This window comes from Camelina sativa, chromosome 5, assembly GCF_030686135.1.
Source record: "Camelina sativa cultivar CO46 ecotype springtype chromosome 5, ASM3068613v1".
NCBI classification, from domain to species: Eukaryota; Viridiplantae; Streptophyta; class Magnoliopsida; order Brassicales; family Brassicaceae; genus Camelina; species Camelina sativa.
The window spans coordinates 31,934,778-31,956,509 of record NC_141884.1 but is presented as its reverse complement, the minus strand read 5'-3'; the positions used below and the strand labels follow the sequence as shown (position 1 = coordinate 31,956,509).

At 40.9% G+C, this 21,732-nt stretch overlaps 1 protein-coding gene, 1 long non-coding RNA gene and 1 pseudogene across 3 annotated transcripts; 2 read left to right on the top strand and 1 right to left on the bottom strand.

Moving 5' to 3' along the window:
* Positions 1-159: 159 nt before the first annotated feature.
* LOC104789601 (E3 ubiquitin-protein ligase ORTHRUS 1-like) lies at positions 160-9,434 on the bottom strand (annotated as a pseudogene). The gene is made up of 10 exons (XR_015557616.1): positions 9,116-9,434; positions 2,559-2,969; positions 2,015-2,402; positions 1,798-1,922; positions 1,500-1,599; positions 1,340-1,404; positions 1,149-1,251; positions 917-1,049; positions 612-826; positions 160-515 (listed from the first exon to the last, which is right to left on the bottom strand). The product of XR_015557616.1 is annotated as an E3 ubiquitin-protein ligase ORTHRUS 1-like (transcript).
* LOC147944573 (uncharacterized) lies at positions 2,613-9,487 on the top strand. The gene has a single exon (XM_087450979.1). It carries the CDS (start codon positions 3,261-3,263, stop codon positions 4,683-4,685), a length of 1,425 nt encoding a protein of 474 aa, XP_087307105.1. The 5' UTR covers positions 2,613-3,260; the 3' UTR covers positions 4,686-9,487.
* Positions 9,488-10,180: 693 nt separating this feature from the next.
* Positions 10,181-10,691, top strand: LOC104787618 (uncharacterized). Its single transcript, XR_767994.3, has 2 exons — positions 10,181-10,252; positions 10,499-10,691. It is a non-coding gene; the product is annotated as an uncharacterized LOC104787618 (long non-coding RNA).
* Positions 10,692-21,732: the final 11,041 nt, after the last annotated feature.

Genomic DNA, 21,732 nt, shown 5'->3' with positions numbered 1-21,732 from the left:
TGAGTTATTTAATCTTATACTCCCTCTGTTTCAAAAAGAGTGTTATTTTTGACACTTTTCACACAAATTAAGAAAATATTGACATATACATATATGCCTTTATTTAATAAGTTTTTAATAGATTATTTTAGTTATAATTAAGGGTCAAACTAGGAAATCTAAGGTAAAAGTTGCCTTGGAAATATAAAATAATGCATTGGAATTGTGAAGTGACACTCTTTGTGAAACAAAGAAAAATCTCCAGAATGACACTCTTTGTGAAACGGAGGGAGTATATACTAAGTCACTCTAGTTTCTTAGTTTCTAGCACCAACACAGTCGCTGTCCAGTTTGATCTTCTTACTCGGTGGTTCAGCTTCTTCCTCTTCTTCCTCTTCTTCCTCTTCTCCTCCTTCTTTGGACTCTGTGTTTCCTCCAGAAGACTCTGCTGCGTCATTGCTTGATTCATCAACGGCTTGAGACTCTTCCTCTTTCTTCTTCAGATTCTCAATCACCTCCATCAGTTCTCTGTTCACCTGTTTTATCAAAGCATTTATATGTTAGCCAAAGTTATATTACATTGGGAATTCCAACTAAGAATGTATAAGAAGAAGAGATGAATTAGTTTTAACCTGTGGGTTCTGGAGAAACTCAGAGAGGTCAGTAGTGCAACAAGGACAGGTCATGACGTTCTTCTTTGCACGTAGTGTGCGCCCGCCTCTGCTTCTCTCCCGCACTTGAGAGATCCCAGCAAATTTAGCTTCTAAGCACCCCTTGCAGAAGTTGTGAGCACAAGGCGTTGTCACTGGAAGACTCATCACTTTCTGACAGATTGGGCAGCTGAATTCTGTGTCAAACCAGAAAAACAAAAACACTATTAACAGTTATGGATTGTAGTCTAGATTACAATAACACGAGTGACAGTCGATGTTTATACCTTTGCGTAGTTTGTTCATCATAGAATTCTTTCCTCTTTTCCTAACGATCTTCCTATACTCAGGATCCAGAGCAGCAATACACTTTCTACTAGCAGGTGGAGACTTCATCCATTTCCAACGACCATCAGCTTCCTAATCAATGAAAAATGTATACGCAGGCATAAGGAAAAAGGGGTTACAAATATTGAATATTTTGGTATCTGTTCAAAAAAAAGAAAGGCTTTAACGAACATCAAAATCCCATGATGGCTTCTCCTTTCTCACAAACAGGTCAGTAGCTTTCTTGAGCTCAGGAATAACAGGCAATGGCCTTGGACGATCACCAAGGTCATCACTGCAGTATAGTTCAAAACCTCATGAGGCATTGAATATAGCAAATACAGAAATAAGGCACATTCCGAAAAAAAATATATATATCAAACCTGGCCCATGGAGCTGCCTCATTGTCACATCTAACAAACAGGTAACGACAGACCTTAAAAGTACCCTATGGAAAACAGATGAGTAGGTGATAAAAAAAAAGACAATCCAGCTCAAAAAGTATTAGGTGAACAATTCAGAAAGTTATCTATTTATTTGAACCTGTATTCCAACTTTTCGCCAGCACTTCTCAATTCTGTAAACACCATCATATCTCACTCCTTTCTCAGGGGCATATGCAGAACGCTTTTCCTTGTGAGACCTGAAAATTGAAGAGTCAGGATAACATTGTGCTCAGAGTATTATCGATGAATGAGGATAAACTAGAAAAGAGCACCCTGTCAAATCGAGAAATAAGTACGGCAAGCTTAGCTGAGCGCAGCCCTATGACAAAGTGACAAACTATCTATTCTTGTTCAATACATGAAGCAAAATTTGACAAAGGAGCATCCCAACTCACCTGACAACTCTGACAGGATAGCCCATTTTGCAACTAATTCTTAGAGCTTCATTCATTTTCGCAAACGTCTGGTCAAAAGACTGTATCTTGCTAGTTCTCTTGTTCCAGTGAGATCCCTTCCACCACTGCAACACACATCCAAAGACATTAAGACAAATATTTCTACAAGAATAGCCATAGTCCAAGCACCAAAGGACATGAGAGATATAAAGCTAACCTTCCAGTGTAGAGGAACCATTCACCATGGTCTTCATCATCTAGGTACCCTCCAGAGAGAGCAACTGACTGAGCTCCAAAACTCGATTGCCCAGCGATTCCAGAGACATGAGGGAAATGCGCTCCCCACTGCCTACAATCTTGCCTGTCAGCCCAAGACTTCTTTCTAGTGGGATCATTATCTGCTGTAATCGGACCAAAATGATCACTTGTCAGGCCTGTGCTGGTTCCGGATGAAATGCTGCGCCTTTGCTAAAAGGATAGCAGAGACTAGAGCTAAGTTGCGCCACATGTTTTGGAATCTTTCCTCGGCATGTCATACAAGTTAGATTCCCTTGACCTACCCATTTCTCAAAACATTTCAAGCAGAAGTTGTGACCACACGGTGTCTACAACCACAAAGTACACAATAAATCACATCAGTCTCCTACTCTACTAATCATCGCAGCTTAAGCAAGACTCAAACACAATCACAAGCATACAGATTCAATACTAATCTCAAGATCTAAAGAGTTATTAACAAAATCGATGAGAACGAAACTAACCGTGACAGGTCTTTCTGGCAATTTAATGCAAATAGAGCAACATATATCTTCATCATCGCTCTTCTCCTTCTTCTTGTCGTCTTCTACATCGTCACCACCACTAGAACCACCACTCATGAGTTTTTGCCTTTTTTTTGCTTTCTGAGCTTCAGTCAACGTCACATCAGCCTCGATCGCACGGACCGCTGCTACAAGAACCGAACCGCCGGCGGTTCCGGAAACCGGAACGACGGATTCAACGACATTGCCCGAACAATCGGGACACTGCCACTCTCCGGTAGAAGAAACGAGCGATTCGGGGAGGAGACACGCCACGTGCCATGGAGTGACGCACGTGCTGCACGTGAGCGACTCTTCCGCTGGTGGAGTGGCCTTGCACCGCATACACACACCGTCTCCGTCGCAGGGAACCTGAATCTCTATCAGAGTATGGTGAACCGGGATTAATTAACTGGTTTATATATTGTATAGCACAATCGATCATGAGCGCTTCTTCAGCTGAGCTTATTCTCATTCACGTCATCTCTTCCATCATCTCTTTTTTTTTTGATTTTTGTTGTTTCATCGTATTAGCGATTCTTCAACTCGTGTTCGCATACGATTCTCTCTGAGTTCTTCTTTCTTTGACCTAATTGTTTTCCCAATTCTTATTTTGCTTTCAATCGGAACAATCTCTTATAATCAATTCGATTCTTCATCAATATGGGATCAAATCAACGTCCGACTACTACGACGAATCAAAATTCGCGAAATCTGGGTGATTCAGGTACGGATCTCAACGAGAATCCCTATTTTCTTCATAGTACTGATCATGCTGGGTTGCAATTAGTTTCGGATCGACTTGTTTTGGGTTCATATTCTCATTCTTGGCGTAGATCAGTACGGATGGGTTTGAATGTTAGGAATAAATTGGGATTTGTTGATGGTTCGATTCTGAAACCTCCTGCTGATCATCCGAGTCATGGTTCTTGGTCTCGCTGCAACGATATGGTATCTACTTGGTTAATGAATTCAGTTTCAAAGAAGATTGGAGCTAGTTTGTTATACATCTCGACTGCAGAAGGTATCTGGAACAATCTCTTGTCTCGTTTTAAACAAGATGATACACCTCATGTTTACGAGATTGAACAGAGGCTTACTTGTATTCAACAAGGTTCTTTAGATGTTAGTGCATACTACACTGAATTAGTAACACTATGGGAAGAGTACAAGAACTACATAGAGCTTCCTGTTTGCACTTGTGGTGGCTGTGAATGTAATGCGGCAGGTCTTTGGGAACGTTTACAGGATCGTAGTAGAGTAACCAAATTCTTGATGGGGTTAAATGAGAGTTACGAACAGACGAGAAGGCATATCTTGATGCTGAAACCAATACCGAGTATGGAGGAAGCATACAATATGGTCACTCAAGATGAAAGGCAACGAACTGTTTCTCTCAAACCTCTTGTGAAGTCTGATAATGTAGCTTTTCAAGCTACTGGTAGTTATGAAGGTGATCCTGCCCATGGATCGTATGTGGTGGAACCGTATGAGTATGTGGCAGCTTATAATACTTTTCGACCAAGGAGTAATAGACCGATGTGTATCCATTGTGGGAAGATGGGACACACGATTCAAACGTGTTTTAAGGTTCATGGTTATCCACCTGGTTTCAAGTATCCGAATCATAATAGCTCAGGTCAAGGACAGAATACTCAGAGACCTTCTTTTGTGCCTCGTGATCAGGCTAATCAGAATAATCAAGGTCAATTCTATAACCAAGAGCAATCTACTAATCAGAGTTTTGGTCCAAGATCTGGTACATCACAACCAAGGATGGTAGCGAATGTTCAAGTTGATGGAGGCATGCCGTATTATCCTCTTGCTCCTGTTAATGCTTTTAACTTGGATGTGAGCCAGCTGACTCAAAGTCAAGCCCAAGACCTGATCAGTCAACTCTCTCGAGTTCAGGTTACAGAACCAATGGTCAATCAATTATCACGCATTCAGGGGTCATGGCTCCTCAATCGTCTTCTGGTACAGTCTTTAATATCTCTTCTAATCTTAGATATGAGAATAGTAATCTCACATATAAACACCATCTTCTATCTTCTCTTCATAGTGCTTTGCCTAATGGTGCTTGGATAATTGATAGTGGGGCAACTAGTCATGTTTGTTGTGACCTCTCTAAGTTTAGGGAAACTTCTTTAGTTTCTGGCATTACAGTAGCTCTACCCAATGGAACTAGACTCCCTATTAACCAAACTGGCACCATTCATTTATCCGATTCATTGATTCTTTACAATGTCTTTTATGTTCCATCTTTTCGTTTTAATCTCATTAGTGTTTCGACTTTATTGCATGATAATCAATGCTCTGCTCATTTTTACCCTACATCATGTTTTTTACAGGAGTCTTCTCAGGGATGGATGATTGGAAGTGCTAACCTTTTTCACAATCTTTACATCTTGAATGAACACTCCCTATCTACACCTGCTAAGTCTCCTATCATCAATCAAGTCTCTGGATCCTTAGTGGATGAAGGAATTCTTTGGCATCAACGCCTTGGGCATCCTTCAAACGCCAAGTTATAGCTTATGTCTGGTAATCTTTTTATTAATAAAACAAGTGTCTCGAGTCTAGATCATTGTTCAATATGTCCATTAGCTAAACAAAAACGATTATCTTTTCCTTTTCATAATCATGTCTCTGAAAAACCGTTTGATTTGCTACATCTAGATATATGGGGTCCCTTTTCAGTTGAGTCTATAGAAGGATATAGATATTTTCTTACAATAGTTGATGATTGTACAAGAGTGACTTGGATATATATGTTGAAAAATAAAAGTGAAGTTACTCATGTTTTTCCTGCGTTTATGAAGCTTATTGCAACACAATTTAGTACAAAAATAAAAGCAATTTGAACTGATAATGCTCCAGAATTAGCTTTCAAAGACCTTATAAAAGAACATGGCATGTTTCATTTCTTTTCTTGTGCATACACTCCACAACAAAATTCTGTAGTAGAAAGAAAACATCAACACTTGTTAAATGTGGCTAGAGCCTTACTTTTTCAATCAAATGTTCCTCTTGTCTATTGGAGTGATTGCATTACTACTGCTGCTTTCATTATAAATCGAATACCAATTCCTTTACTTGATAATGTTTCTCCTTTTGAAAATTTAATGCATAAGAAACCGGATTATACAGCTCTTAAATCTTTTGGTTGTCTTTGCTATGTTAGCACTTTACAAAAGGATAGAACAAAATTTACACCACGAGCATAGTCTAGTGTTTTCTTAGGATACCCTTCTGGGTTTCAAAGGATATAAAGTTTTAGACTTAGCTACAAATGTGATTTCCATTAGTCGCAATGTTATCTTTCATGAGCATATTTTTCCATATCTTGATGCTGGAAAACATATAGATGATATATTCTCACATACCATCTTGCCACATCCAATTCCTTTTGTTCCTGACATGCCATCTTCATCTATTACATCGACTGGCTTACCTGATACTGTTATTTCTGCACCGCATTCTGCACATTCATCATCTTCATCAATGCCAACTAGGGAAAATAGGGAGACTAGGAAACATAGGGAACCAGTTACTGTTTTACCAGATACTACATCTGCTTCTTTACCTACGGAGAGACCAAAACGGAATGCTAAAGCCCCTAGTTACTTATCTGAGTATCATTGTGCATTGGCTAATATTTCCTCTATTCTTCCCCCTAATAATACTACACCATATCCACTATCTTCTGTTCTATCATATGATCGCTTCAACCCAAATTATTGTTCCTATATCTTATCCTATTCAATGGAGACTGAACCAAAGACCTTTGAAGAAGCCATGGCGTCTGATATATGGAAAGGTACCGTTAATGAGGAATTGGATGCGATGGAGATAAATGGAACCTGGTATGTTACTTCTTTACCCCCTCGAAAGAATGTTGTTGGCTGTAAATGGGTATTTACCATCAAATATAATTCTGATGATACTATTGAGAGGTATAAGGCACGTTTGGTGGAAGGGATATACTCAGCAAGAAGGTGTTGATTTCAATGAGACTTTCTCTCCTGAGGCGAAGCTAACGAGTGTCAAACTTATGTTAGAACTGGCGGCTACACATGGATGAGAGTTATCTCAAATGGACGTCTCTAATGCATTTCTGCACAGTGAACTTGATGAGGAGATATATATGAGTTTACCTCAAGGCTATACTCCAGGTAATTCACAAGTCTTACCTCCGAATGCTGTATGCCGCCTTCGTAAGTCAATATATGGGTTAAAACAAGCTTCTAGGCAGTGGAATCGCTTGTTTACCTCAGTCTTACTTGATGATGGATTCTTACAATCTCAGGTAGATACATCTTTATTTGTTAAGTTCACAGCAACCAGTTTTCTAGCAGTCTTAGTGTATGTTGATGACATTGCTATTGCTAGTAATAATGCTGAGGATTTGGCTGCACTTAAGGCTGTCTTTGCTCGCGCTTTTAAAATCAAGGACTTGGTCCTCTGCGATTTTTTCTTGGGCTGGAGATAGCAAGAACGAGCAAGGGTATATCTGTTTGTCAGCGAAAGTATGCTCTGGACTTACTGGAGAACACTGGATTATTAGTGTGCAAGCCGGCTATTGTTCCCATGGATCCATATGTTCACCTTACGAAGGATACAAGTACTCTTTTGGATTCGGCACGGCCTTACAGGGAGATTATTGGACGCCTTCTTTACCTCACAATCACAAGACCTGACATCACATTTGCGGTACATCATCTCAGTCAGTTCTTACAATTCCCTACTGATGCTCATATGCAAGCTGCACATCGGATTCTCAAGTACATCAAAGGTAGTCCAGGTCAAGGTCTGTTCTACTCTACATCTAATGAGACTTGTGTGAATGCTTTTGCGGATGCGGATTGGGGAACCTGCACTGATACAAGGCGTTCGATTACTGGATTTTGTGTTTACATTGGTAAGTCACTTGTTTCTTGGAAATCCAAGAAACAGCATGTTGCGAGCCATAGCAGTACAGAGTCTGAGTATAGGAGCATGGCTGAGGTTACTCGGGAGGTCCTATGGATTCAGCAACTTCTTCGAGATTTTCGAGCTCCAGTTACCTCGATTGCTAAGCTCTTCTGTGACAACAAATCTGCAGTGTACATTGCCACAAATCCAGTGTTCCATGAAAGAACGAAGCACATAGAGATTGATTGCCATATTGTGCGAGATCAGATCAAGCTTGGGATCCTGAAGACACTGCACATTGGAACAGAGAACCAACTTGCTGATATCCTGACTAAGCCTTTGCAGACACGACAATTCCATTCTTTACTTCATCGAATGGGTTTGTCAAACCTTTACAATCCTTCTATGGATCCGGATTGAAAGGTTTGAGGGGGGTGTATCAGAGTATAGTGAACCGGGATTAATTAACTGGTTTATATATTGTATAGTTAATGTAGGATTAAGCTTCCTTTTACTTAATCCTAATCTAGTACATATACAGCTGTAATCATACATTTTACAGATTAATGAGAATCACAAACTTTCTCTCTCTAAGCTCAGCTCTTTCGTCACTCTCTCTCTAGTTCTTGCTCGACTTTGTGTTCATCTTCTTCCTCTGTTCAATCCTGATAATCTCAATCGCCATTGTTGAAACGAGTGTGAGACAAAGAGAGAGAGAGAGGATTTTGGTGTTATCGAAATTTGTGAGAGAGAGATGAGAGATTTGGGGGAAATTATAAAAGGAGAGAGGAGGAAGAGAGTGAGGCAGGTTTTGAAAATATTTGGGGGAAGTTGAAAAGTGGAGCCTCTTTTTTCAAAACTGTATTAAATGAAAAAATATCTACAAAAAAAGAGAAAAATAAAATCTCACAGCCTTGATAAGATCGTGACTGAATGGACAACTAATATATTTTATTTTCCTTCAAAGATGTGGTTTGGGTCAATATTTTATTATTTAACATTTTTATTAAATTTTTATTGAAAAGTTGTATGGGCTTGTAACTGATAAATGTGTGGTTAAGAACAAAAGACAATTTATCTATTATATTAAAATGATTTAAGTGTAATTCTGATTTTTTAAATTGTAACTGATATATATGTGATGATTTAAGAACAAAAAAACAAGACAACAAAGATAAGTTATGAACTAGTGATGTTAGTGGTTTAGTGGAAAGTAACTATTTCTCTAGTTTGAATTGTATTTTGCATTGGAGTTTTAGAATTTATAAATGTATATATTAAAAAATAATATGTAGTTTACTTTTTTTAGTTTCAAAAAAATATACGAAATAGTTAATATAATGTCAAATTATTAATACAATAAAAGTACAATAATGTATGTTGTTCTCCTCTTTTGACACATCAGCTTTTGTATTGAAGCAGAGAGAATGACACATCAATTAAAATGGTTAACCTATCATATTATAACAATTAATACAGCTAAGCACTATATTTGGTGATTCACAATATTTACCAACTAGGTTTCCCTCGAAGGAACAAAAGTATTTTTTCCAATTTTGAAATCTAATAACCAAAAAAAAACAGAGGAATCGTTGCAGTGTTACCGAAGATGATTTATCACCGGATCTGATATGAACAGATGCTTCGGCGGAGCCGTTAGGGCTCTTTAAGTTTCGTACATCAGGTGGGAGGATACAGGGAAAGAGATGCGATTGGAGGCGATCCTCCAGCGTCGACATGAGATCAACCATAAGCTGCCTGCGCATGGGTGATACGTACGGGAACTCCATGAATTTCCGGTGGAGATGAGTTTGTTCGAGTTGGAGTTAACGGCGAGAGAGAAAAAGAGTATAGAGTGTTGCAAAATATCATCGACATCTCTTTATATGTGGCTATGAATAAATCATAAGACTTCTTATTTTATACCACTACACTAAACTTTTTTATATATACTATACTTTTGGTAAAAAGAAAAATTACATCTTTTTTACCAAGTCTGTAGTTTACATCTTTTGGTAATTAGCTCAAGAAGAATGTTCGCCTCTTGGTGTTGAGGTATGTCTTGTTGCAAAGTTGTTACTTTGCTGCAGCGTTGAAGCAACATTCAGCAGAGCTGCTCAAGCTTTGTAGTCTACATTATTGAAACACCATGTTTATTTCCAAATGCAAACACACATAGAGTGAAATCTCAAATTACATCTGAATTTGATACTTGTATTTCGCCTTGGGCGTTCGGCAAAAACCGATCAAACCGAACCGATCAACCCGATATTTTCGGTTCTCGGCGCAAACCGAAGAGATTCAACCTAACCGTTCGGCGAAATAAATATGGGAAATCGGAATTTGGTTCGGCTCGGTTCGGTAATCGGTACCGATCGATTATATACAATCATCACTACATGTTCTTCTTCATCTTTGTAGTTACCTGGTTACGTGATTGTGTGCGATGAGAAAGATGACGAGGGCGGCCACCATGTTTAATAAGCTCGATTTAAAGAGAAAACCTAATATGTTTTATTATTTGGGCTGTAAAACTGATTTTCTATTTATTTAATTTGAGTCCATTATCAATTATTCCAATTTGTTTTTATTTGGCCCAATAATAACAATATTCGAAGGCCCATTATCTATTACAAAACCTAACCCTAAAGGATATAAGTAATTTTTTCTCATACACTCACTTTTTTTTTTTCATTTACAGCCGCTGCTGATGTCTTTCCTCCCAGATCTTTCTTCCTGAGGTAAAAAACTCTCTCTCTAATTTAAACATTCTTAATCTTATGATTGTCCTTGGTTTTTTATGCTTCAAATCTCTGATTTTTTTGCTTTTATGTATGTTTGAGTTTGTGAGGTGATGTATTTGTTTTTTTGTAACTAAAACTTTGTGGATCTTTGTTTTTGTGGTTAAAATCGAAGTTAGAGTTGTATAATTGTATAACATAAGAATTCAGAGTATATTATTGATTCTCAGTTTGTGTTCTTTGCAGCTGGCTACAAACAGATCTCGTTGAATGGCCTGAACGAACGGCCTCATAACCGTAATTTTTGTAATTTGTTGTAGAATTTTGATAATGAGTTTGTAATTTATCTTCATTAACTTGATTTTTTAGTTTTCAATTTGGTTAATAGCTTGTAATTTTTTTCATGAATTTGCAATTTATTGTCGGTTAACCGAATAAACCGAGGAAAAAAATCAATTCAGTTTAGTTCGGAATTGATTTTAAACCCAAAAACCGACCCGAACAAATCGACTTCCGAACCGACCTGAACCAAATTTTAATTTGGGTCTATTCGGTAGGATTTTGAAAAAACCGAATTTCTTCTAAACCGAACAACCATAACCCGAAGACACCGAACGCCCAGGGCGACTTGTATTGATAAATAGAGCATAAGTTATGGTGGACCAAAAGTCTCCATAACATTGGTCTGAGCTACTACTGTTGTAATGAACAATTGAAAAGAATGAGTGAGTGACTGAGCTAATCTATGTTTCAGTGTTTTGAGTGGGTTTGTCGAAGTGGTGCTTTGGTTTGTTAGTGCGCAGTCATGATGTTGGTTGTGAATCTTGTGATCTTGAGGTTATTAAATTAGACTTGGGATGAGTTATTGAATCGGATTCATGAGATCGTAAATGGAGTTGCTATGTTTTTTTATTTTAGTTAAAAATTGGAGTTGTTATTATTAAATTGTTAGATCGGTTTAGTTAATTATTGAACTGAGCAAAGCTATTTTCCAAAACTTAGTTAAAAATTTAAAATATGAATTTGATGTGTCTAGGTAATATGTGTTTTCAAAAAATGGTGTTTACAAAAAAAAAAGGGGCATTCTCAAAAATGCCCCTTTTTCCATACCTCTTTTTAAAAATACCCCTTCTTGTTGACCATTTTTAAAACTACCCCTCTTTATATACAAAATGACCAAATTACCCTTTTTTGAGTGACAGCAAGAATGTACAGTCATCAAAATCGAAAATATTTTTCCGCCAAAATGATTTCCCGCCAAAATTTTTTTTTCCCGCCAAAATCGAAAATTTTTCCCGAAAAAATTATTTTTTCCGGCCAAAAAACATTTTCCCGCCAAAATTGAAAATTTTTCCCGCCAAAAATATTGAAATTTATACCTTTTAAAAACATTGTAAACGCTTTTAAAAATTTTTTTAAAGTGTTTACAAGGTTTTTAAGCACATTGTAAACGCTTTTAAAAACCTTGTTAATGCTTTTAAAAGGTTTTTAAACACCTTGTAAACGCTTTTAAAAAAATCTTATAAAAACTTTTACAAGGTTTTTAAAAATATTGTAAAAGCGTTTACAATGTGTTTAAAAACCTTTTAAAAATCTTTTTAAAAACCATTTGAAAACCTTTTAAAAACCTTTTAAAACCTTTTAAAAATCTTGTAAAAGCGTTTACAAGTTGTTTAAAAAACCTTTTAAAACTCTTTAAAAATTTTTGTAAAAGCCTTTACAAGGTGTTTATAAGGCTTTTATAAGGTAGAAACCCTATAAAACCTTTTAAAAACCTGGTAAAATTTTTTTGGCGGGAAAAATTTTGGCGGGAAAATTTTTGTGTCGAAATTTTTTATCAAAATCTTTTTGACAAAAAAATTTTTGGCGGGAAAATTTTTTCGAAAATTTTTTGGCGGGAAAATATGTAGGAAATTTTTTGGCCTGAAAATTTTGTTTTTCTTTTTATTGAATAAAATAATTTTCATCTAAGGGTAAAATGGTCATTAAAAATTAAAAGAGGGCAAAAATAAAAATGACCAGAAAAGAGGGTATTTTTGAAAAGGGGAATATCAAAAGGGGCATTTTTAACAAATTCTCAAAAAAAAATTATATTAAAAATGGAGTTGTTATTATTAAATTGTTATGATATAAAATATAAATTTGATGTGTCCACATAATGTGTGTTCTTTATAAAAATGTGTTTACAAAAAAAAAAACTATGTTAAAACATAATATGGTGCATATATGTGGTTCATGTTCTTATAAAAATATCACAATGAAGCTATCTCCTAGAAATATATCGAATCGGTTTCACAAAAATATATAAGCTCAGTAACTAAAAGCTTTGTATTCACTAAACAATTTTAACATATTAGAATAAAGAAAAACAATAATTACCAATTGAAAAATATATTATATTTTTACGTTTGCAACATTATTTTTCTCATTACAAATGGAGAATATAATTATAATTAGAAAATTTAGCCATGTAAATAAAAAATTAATTCCGATAAGCAAAAGACACTACAATCTAAGAGCATTTGCATTGGTAGTCTCTCAATGAGTCTCTCACTCACAAAAAAATATAAAACATTGAAAAAGTAAGAAAGAGAAAACTGTGAATCTTTCAAATGAGAGAATTTGAGAACCTTATGAGAGATTCATTTGACACATGTTTAAACATAATTGGTGATATATTTTATTTAGAGTTTAAAGTTTAAATAAAAAGAAAATTATACAAAATTTAATAAAATAAAATATTTGAGAGACTAATAGAGGTTCTCTCCATTGCACATGCTCTAAGTAAAGGTAAAACATTAAATACTAAATTTTATTTAATTACTACAAATTATATATAATAACATAAACGAATTTATAAAAATATCTCCCGGCGTAGAGACTAGGTTTTTGTAGTTCTTGTATGTTCGGAACAAAGGTCGATGTTCCTCCAGTCACCAATGAGATCATAAAGTGACACTGAACATACATGAATATATGTTTTTGTTTATGGAGAACCAAGCTGTAAGTCTCCAACAAATTAATGTTAAGGGGAAGGTGATATTTGCGGATATGCAATAATCTTTTTCTTTATTTACTTTTCAATAGTTGTTGAGTATATGCTCGACAATTGTCTATGTTGTAGAAATTTCTATGATGTGTTTGAATTATCTGGATTAGTGATTTGCAAATCTTATTTTGGATCTTCTGATGGAATCTTCGAAGTTTTATTATATGAGACTATGCTTTTGAACTCTCCTTATTAGAAGTGGAGTATTGAAACAACCGACCTTTTTTTTTTAATAAATAAATAATAAATAATAATATAATAAATAACTACAACTAGTGGTCCCATACCCACTAGCCACCTAACCACATTCACAATCCAACAGCGGAACAACATACCAGTAAATATCCAATAAAACAATATCCAATAACCAAATAAGTAATATCCAGCATTAATCCCAAACAGCATAAATCAAACAACCAGCAATCCTAACAATGCTCTAAGACTCAATTCTAGCAACCTAACAATGCCAGATAACCATACAATCAAGTCCCTAGAACATCCTCCTCTTCATTGCCTTTGATTCCACGATCACACTTTGCCTTTACCTGCACCACAAACACAAATTGAGATGCATGAGTATTTGATAAACACTCAGTGAGGCAATCCTCCCATCTACTGGGCTATACACACAAGCAATAAGATCTCTACATGCCACAAACAACAATCAATAAAACAAACCAGGCAATATACATAGCATGCAACATCCATCGTAACTGAACAAGGGGTGTCGACCGACACCAGATGGTGTCGATCGACACTGACTATCTGGTGTCAACCGACACCAAACTGGTGTCGACCGACACCCTGCCCGACACTCCCGAAAACCCTAGTTTGTGTCGACCGACACCTCCACATGGCATCGATCGTCACTCGCCAAAGTCCCGAGCCGTCCTCGCGTTGGTGTCGACCGACACCCCAACTGGTGTCAACCGACACCGATGCCGAGCAGCGATTTCCCTCGATCAGAAACTCCGAATCTCGCCTCCAATCTTCTCCAATCCGCTCCTTGCACTCCCAGAAGCCAAACCCAGCCCAGAGAGCAACAAAATATCATAGAGAACTCAAAGAAACAACCACATAAGCACCAAAACACATAGAATCTAGAGATCTTAGCTTAGATAAGCCATGGTCATGCACTCACCTCTTTGCAGGAAGATTCTCAATCTCTTCCCAAAAGCTCAAGAACACTCTCTCTTTGTGTTTTCTCTCAAAAACGGCGAATAAGACAAAACAACACGACCCTAGGTCGTTTTCTTCCTTTAAAACTCGATTTAGGGATTTCCTAAACCAACCACGCAAACCGGACAATTAAAATTGAACCGACCAAACCGACCACAATTGGTGTCGATCGATGCCTCACTAGGAGGTGTCGATCGACACCCTTACCAAAATACCAAAATTTGGTTTGCGGGTGTTACAATTCTCCCCCACCAATCTAGATTCGTCCTCGAATCTCGAACAACCATCAGTCAAGGACTCCCGTGCAACCGTCTCCACGGCCCGCACTCCTCCGACCGATCTACAGAAGGTCACCTCTAGGCGATATACTCACGCTTCAAGCATCATTTGCTCTCGACTTTTGGACTTTCCTTTACCCATAGGCCTAAACCTTGAGTTTTAGTTGGCTCCTCATCAGACCTAAGTCTGCATGCCATAATATTGGCTCCTCATCGGGCCTAAACCCGCATGCCATAATATATAAGGAAAAATCCAACTCGTCTCTCGGGTTGCCACCCTACAGCGCGCCCCCGGATCGTCATCCGAAGTCGATATACCAACCATATTCCCAAGCCACAAAGTCTCTGAATATGGCAGTACTAGGAGAACCTAAGTCCTCCAAGAGTCGCGAGCAAACGATTCTGAACACGTCTGAGCCCTATCCCTATCCAGGTTTCCTTCTCGTGGCTCGCGTAAAACATCTCAATGTCCTACCAACCACATATCCCCTCACCGGGATACCCCATGACCACACAAGTATCATCTTCACGCCACAAAGGCCATCTGTCCCGAAGGACCGTCTGTCCTGAAAGACCATCAGTCCCGAAGGACCGTCTGTCCCGAAGGACCATCAGTCCCGAAAGACCGTCTGTCCCAAATGACCATCAGTCCCGAAAGACCGTCTGTCCCGAAGGACCATCTGTCCCGAAGGACCATCAGTCCCGAAAGACCGTCTGTCCCGAAGGACCATCAGTCCCGAAAGACCGTCTGTCCCGAAGGACCGTCACAAAGACACTCTGGCTAAACAGCCCGCCACAAAGGCCAAACAAACGTCCTAAAAAGGACCGCCACCAAGGCCACACAATTGTCCTAAAGAGAACCGTCACAAAGACACTCTGGCTAAAAAGCCCGTCACAAAGACCACACAAATGTCTAAAAAGACCGCCACACACGGGCACACTGACTCAAAAGTCCGCCACTAAGGCCACACCCAAGCCCCTCCAAGGCTCTCCATCGCTAAAATGGACAAATTCCAACTCCCGGAAAACTTTCCATATTTAGCACTTTCCATTTTTTGGAAACTTTCCACTTTTGGAAACTACTATTTCAGGAAACTTTCTTCCAAAACCCCGCCTCACGGAAACTTTGTACCCCGAACACCACCTCATCTTGTTACTGAGTCGCACAACCAACCTCCCCAAGCGACCGAGTAACAAGAGAGATGGGCTAGAATACTCCATTCCCGCTCCAGCCACGGATTACAGATGGGACCAGGCTAAACAAGCTCAAGTCGCGGCTTGCTTCTCATACCACTTCTTGAACCTTGCCTTCATCTTTGCCTCAGGCTCCCAAGTCTGCTCCTCAACACCATCACAGTCCCACAGGACTCTCATCAAAGGAATTTTCTTCTTCCGAAGTTCCTTGATCCTCCTCTCGAGAACCCTCACTGGTCTCGCCTCCAAAGTCATGTTCGGCTGAAGATCCTCAGGAATCTTAGCCAACACCTCCTCTCCCTCACGGAGACACTTCCGCAACATAGACACATGGAAAACCTTATGGAATGCACGCATCACCTCAGGTAACTCCAATCTATATGCCACTGGTCCAACCCGCTCAATCACTCTGAATGGACCCATATACCTCGGACTCAACTTAGTCTCTGATAATGACCTGTTCGGACCCTGCAACATGGCCATCTTGAGGTACACTCTGTCTCCTACCTGAAACTCAAGATCTCTCCTCCTCCTATCTGCATAACTCCTCTGCCTATCCTGAGCCTCCTTCATGTTCAGCTTGAGAACTCGAATCTTCTCTGAGGTCTCCTGAACAAAACTAGCACCAAACATGCTCCTCTCCCCCACCTGAGTCCAGCATAATGGTGTACGACATGGCCTCCCATACAAAGCCTCATAAGGAGCCATCTTAATACTCCCCTGATAACTGTTGTTGTAAGCAAACTCTACAAGGTTCAGGTGATCTGCCCAATGGCCACCCCAATCCAACACACACATCCTCAGCAAATCCTCCAGCGTCTGGATCGTCCTCTCAGACTGTCCATCTGTCTGGGGATGATAAGCTGTACTCATATGCACCTTAGTGCCCATCTCTGCCTGAAACGCCTTCCAGAACACCGAAGTGAACTTGGAATCTCGGTCAGACACAATGCTCGCTGGCACCCCATGCAATCTGACAATCTCCCTCACATACTTCTTAGCCAAGACCGCTGCTCCATCAGTCTTCTTAATGGCCAGAAAATGTGCAGACTTAGTCAACCGGTCCACAATGACCCAAATAGCATCAAAAGTCCGTGACACTGGCAATCCTACCACAAAATCCATGGTGATCATATCCCACTTCCACTCAGGAATGGGTAAACTCTTCAGTAACCCGCCAGGAACCTGATGCTCAGCCTTCACTAGCTGACACACATCACACCTCGAAACCCAACTCGCTACATCCTTTTTCATCCCGACCCAATGATAGTACCTCTTGAGATCACGGTACATCTTAGTCGCTCCTGGATGAATGGACAACTTGCTCGCATGAGCCTCTCTCAGAATCTCCTGTCTCAACTCCTCATCCTTGGGCACACAAACCCGACCGTGCACCAAGATAGTACCATTATCTGAGACCTGATACTCTGAATCCACATCCTTAGAGGCATTCACCAGCCCCAAATCCTTCTCCTGAGCCAACCGCACTCTACTCAGAAGATCTGCTCTATCTACTGCTTCCAAACCCAACGGTTCCTGTGAAACAGCACATAAGCTCAATGCACTGATCTCCCCTACCAGAGACTCCATCTCCTGCTCCTGAGCCGAAGCTACCCTCTTCCGACTCAGAGCATCTGCAAGCGTGTTAGCCTTTCCAGGATGATAGGTTATCTCCAAATCATAATCTGCCACAAGCTCCATCCACCGCCTCTGTCTCAAATTCAGCTCAGGCTGAGTGAATATATACTTCAGGCTCTTATGATCTGTAAACACCTGTACCTTTGCACCATAAAGATAAGACCTCCAAATCTTCAGGGCAAAAACTACCGCACACATCTCCAAATCATGAGTAGGATAGTTGCCTTCATGCACCCGCAACTGCCGCGAAGCATAAGCAATCACCTTCCCATGCTGCATCAGAACACAACCCAACCCAACTCTAGATGCATCTGTATAAACCACATAGGGTTCTCCCTGCTCAGGCAAAGCCAACACTGGCGCAGTAGTCAACATCTCCTTCAGGCTTACAAAGCCTTCCTCACACTCTTCTGACCAGACAAAAGGAACATCCTTCCCTGTCAACTTAGTCATAGGACGTGCTCTGCTTGCAAACCCCTGCACAAATCTCCTGTAGTACCCTGCCAATCCAAGGAAACTCCTGATCTCTGTGGCATTCTGCAGTCTAGGCCAATCTCTGATAGCCTGAATCTTCTCTGGATCTACAGAAACCCCCTCTGCAGAAACAATGTGACCCAGAAAGCCCATCTCACGCTGCCAAAAACTACACTTGCTCAACTTGGCAAACAACTTCTGCTCCCGCAGCTTCTCCATAACTGCCCTCAAATGCACTACATGCTCCTCAGGACTCTTAGAATAGACCAGGATATCGTCGATGAAAATGATGACAGATACATCCAGAAACTCCTAAAACACACTGTTCATCAATCTAATAAACGCTGCTGGTGCGTTAGTCAACCCGAAAGGCATTACCACAAACTCATAGTGCCCATACCTCGTCCTGAAAGCAGTCTTCCTCACATCTGCCTCATCTATCGGTATCTGATGATAACCCGACGCCAGATCTACCTTGGAGAACCAAGTAGCACCCCTCAACTGATCCAACAACTCATCGATCCTAGGAAGAGGGTACTTGTTCTTCACAGTGACCCGGTTCAAACCCCTGTAATCAATACACAACCGGAAACTCCTATCCTTTTTCTTGACAAACAACACCGGCGCTCCCCACGGTGACACACTTGGACGGATGAATCCCTTACTCAACAAATCCTCTAGCTGCTTCTTCAGCTCTGCCATCTCTGCTGGAGCCATTCTGTAAGGAGCCTTGGATAACGGTGTCGTCCCCGGTTCCAGTTCAATGGTAAAAGGATCCGACCGAGATGGTGGTAATCCCTGCAAAGACTGAAACACATCCTCAAACTCCTCCACTACCGGAATACCGCTAACCGTAGACTTCCCCACTAACTCTGCAATAGATATAGTAACCAGATAAGCCTCACGGCCTTTCTCGATCATCTTCCCAGCCTGAATGGCTGAGATCACGAGACTCCCTGAAGTCGGTCTAATACCCTGAAAAACCAACTTCCCTCCTGGACCCTAAAACTCCACTCTACCCCGATAGCAATCTAAATGCACCATATGCCGATGCATCCAATCCATCCCGAGAATAACATCATACAGCTCCACTGGACTGATAAGCAAATCCGCTGGCCATGACTCTCCTGCGATCTGAATATCAATTCCTCTAGCTCGACCAATAACTCTCAGGAACTTGCCTCCCGCAACTCTAACAACTCCAGTACGCTCTCCAGGATCCCCGCTGATCCCCGCACACTCTGCACACTCTGGAGTAATGAAGCTATGCGAAGCTCCAGAATCAAACATAACGTGGGACTTAAACCCGCCCACCAACAAGGTCCCTACACAAACCTCATGTGTTGAGAACCTAACACTTTATCACAGGAAACATAAAATCTGACCCTACTAAAATTCACAAGGATTAAGTACCAGAAATTATACCTGTGATCGCTCCGGCACTAGTTCCACTAGTCTCTGCTGTCGTGTAAACCCGTGGCGCCTGCTCAATCCGTGCTACCTGCTGACCTCCAGGCTGCACCTGCTGCAACGCTGCCACTGCTGCCGACTGCAACTTGGGACACAAGGGCCTGATGTGCCCTGGCTCCCTGCAATGATAACATACTCGAGGCCCCACCATCGGAGCACTCCTCTTGGGATAGCTAGCAATCTTATGATCCTTGCTCCCACACTTGTAGCAACTCGGACCACTCTGTGTCTGCATAGCCTCCCACTTCCTCTTGGTTCCCTGTGCAGGCCTACCGCCCCTGCTCGAACCACCCTGCTGCTGAGCCCTACTAGACTGAGCCACTGGAGTAGCTGACACTGACTGTGCCCGGATATCCTCCTCAATCTCTGCTGCAGTCTCAACCAGCTCTGCACGCGTAGCATAACTCCTCCCTCTACAGTGAACTCTCAAGTCATCACGTAGAGCCCTCAAGAACCTCCTGATCTGAGCCTCCTCAGGCTCCATAGCCCGACCCCCATAACAAAGAAGTCGACTGAACTCCAAGTCCAGCTCCCGCACTGACCGTGTCCCCTGAGACAACTGAAGGAACTGCACCTCCAAACGATCCAATGCCTCTCTAGGAAAATATTTGCGGTTGAACTCCAAAACGAAGTCAGCCCAAGTTATCTCCCGCTGCACCCTCCTAGCAGCCATAGATCTCCACCACAACTCAGCATCACCACTCAAAAGTAGACCCTTATGTCCACCCAAAACTCCTCAGGACATCTCAGAGTATGGAAGTTACGTTCCACTCTCGTCCTCCACGCATCCGCAGCAGTAGGATCTACACCTCCTGAAAACTGCTCAGTACGCAACCGACCCATCTCTGTCAACATGCTGAGATAACGAGCATGGACCCCCGCATCCGCAGCCACTGGCTGCCGCTCCTCCGCCACCACTGGTGGCACTACCTGAGCCTGAGCCGGTACCACTGGTGGTAACCGCTCTAACACCTGTGCTAGCAAAGCCGCAATGTCTACACCAGGGACTCCACCCGCTGGGACCCCCACACCCGGGACCCTAGCATCACCGGCCACTGGAGCATCAATACCGCCCCCTCCTGCCACACTCACGGAATCCCCCGGAACATCCTGCGACTCGCCAACACCCTCAGCTGTCACACTCTGGTCCTCGGTCTCATTAACCACTGGGGCTCTACCCCTACCACGACCACGTCCGCGACCACGTCCGCGTCCACGACCTCGACCAGTCACAGCATCCTCTCTAACCATCTGCACTACCATGAACAGAAGGCTAAGCAAACAATTTCTATTATAACACAGAAACATAAACTCACCGTGGAATCACACACTCGGCTCGAAGAGGATGTTCTAGGACTTCATGCCACACACAATTGACTAACTCACATAATCAATCAAGATATGCAATCCCAAACATCTACAACAGAAACCTAGTGAACCCAAACCTAGAACCGTAAGGGCTCTGATACCAAAATGAAACAACCGACCTTTTTTTTTTAATAAATAAATAATAAATAATAATATAATAAATAACTACAACTAGTGGTCCCATACCCACTAGCCACCTAACCACATTCACAATCCAACAGCGGAACAACATACCAATAAATATCCAATAAAACAATATCCAATAACCAAATAAGTAATATCCAGCATTAATCCCAAACAGCATAAATCAAACAACCAGCAATCCTAACAATGCTCTAAGACTCAATTCTAGCAACCTAACAATGCCAGATAACCATACAATCAAGTCCCTAGAACATCCTCCTCTTCATTGCCTTTGATTCCACGATCACACTTTGCCTTTACCTGCACCACAAACACAAATTGAGATGCATGAGTATTTGATAAACACTCAGTGAGGCAATCCTCCCATCTAATGGGCTATACACACAAGCAATAAGATCTCTACATGCCACAAACAACAATCAATAAAACAAACCAGGCAATATACATAGCATGCAACATCCATCGTAACTGAACAAGGGGTGTCGACCGACACCAGATGGTGTCGATCGACACTGACTATCTGGTGTCGACCGACACCAAACTGTTGTCGACCGACACCTTGCCCGACACTCCCGAAAACCCTAGTTTGTGTCGACCGACACCTCCACATGGCATCGATCGTCACTCGCAAAAGTCCCGAGCCGTCCTCGCGTTGGTGTCGACCGACACCCCAACTGGTGTCGACC

Excerpts from the sequence above, each read along its gene's own strand:
- LOC147944573 (XM_087450979.1), top strand. The coding sequence starts at position 3,261 with ATGGGATCAAATCAACGTCCGACTACTACGACGAATCAAAATTCGCGA.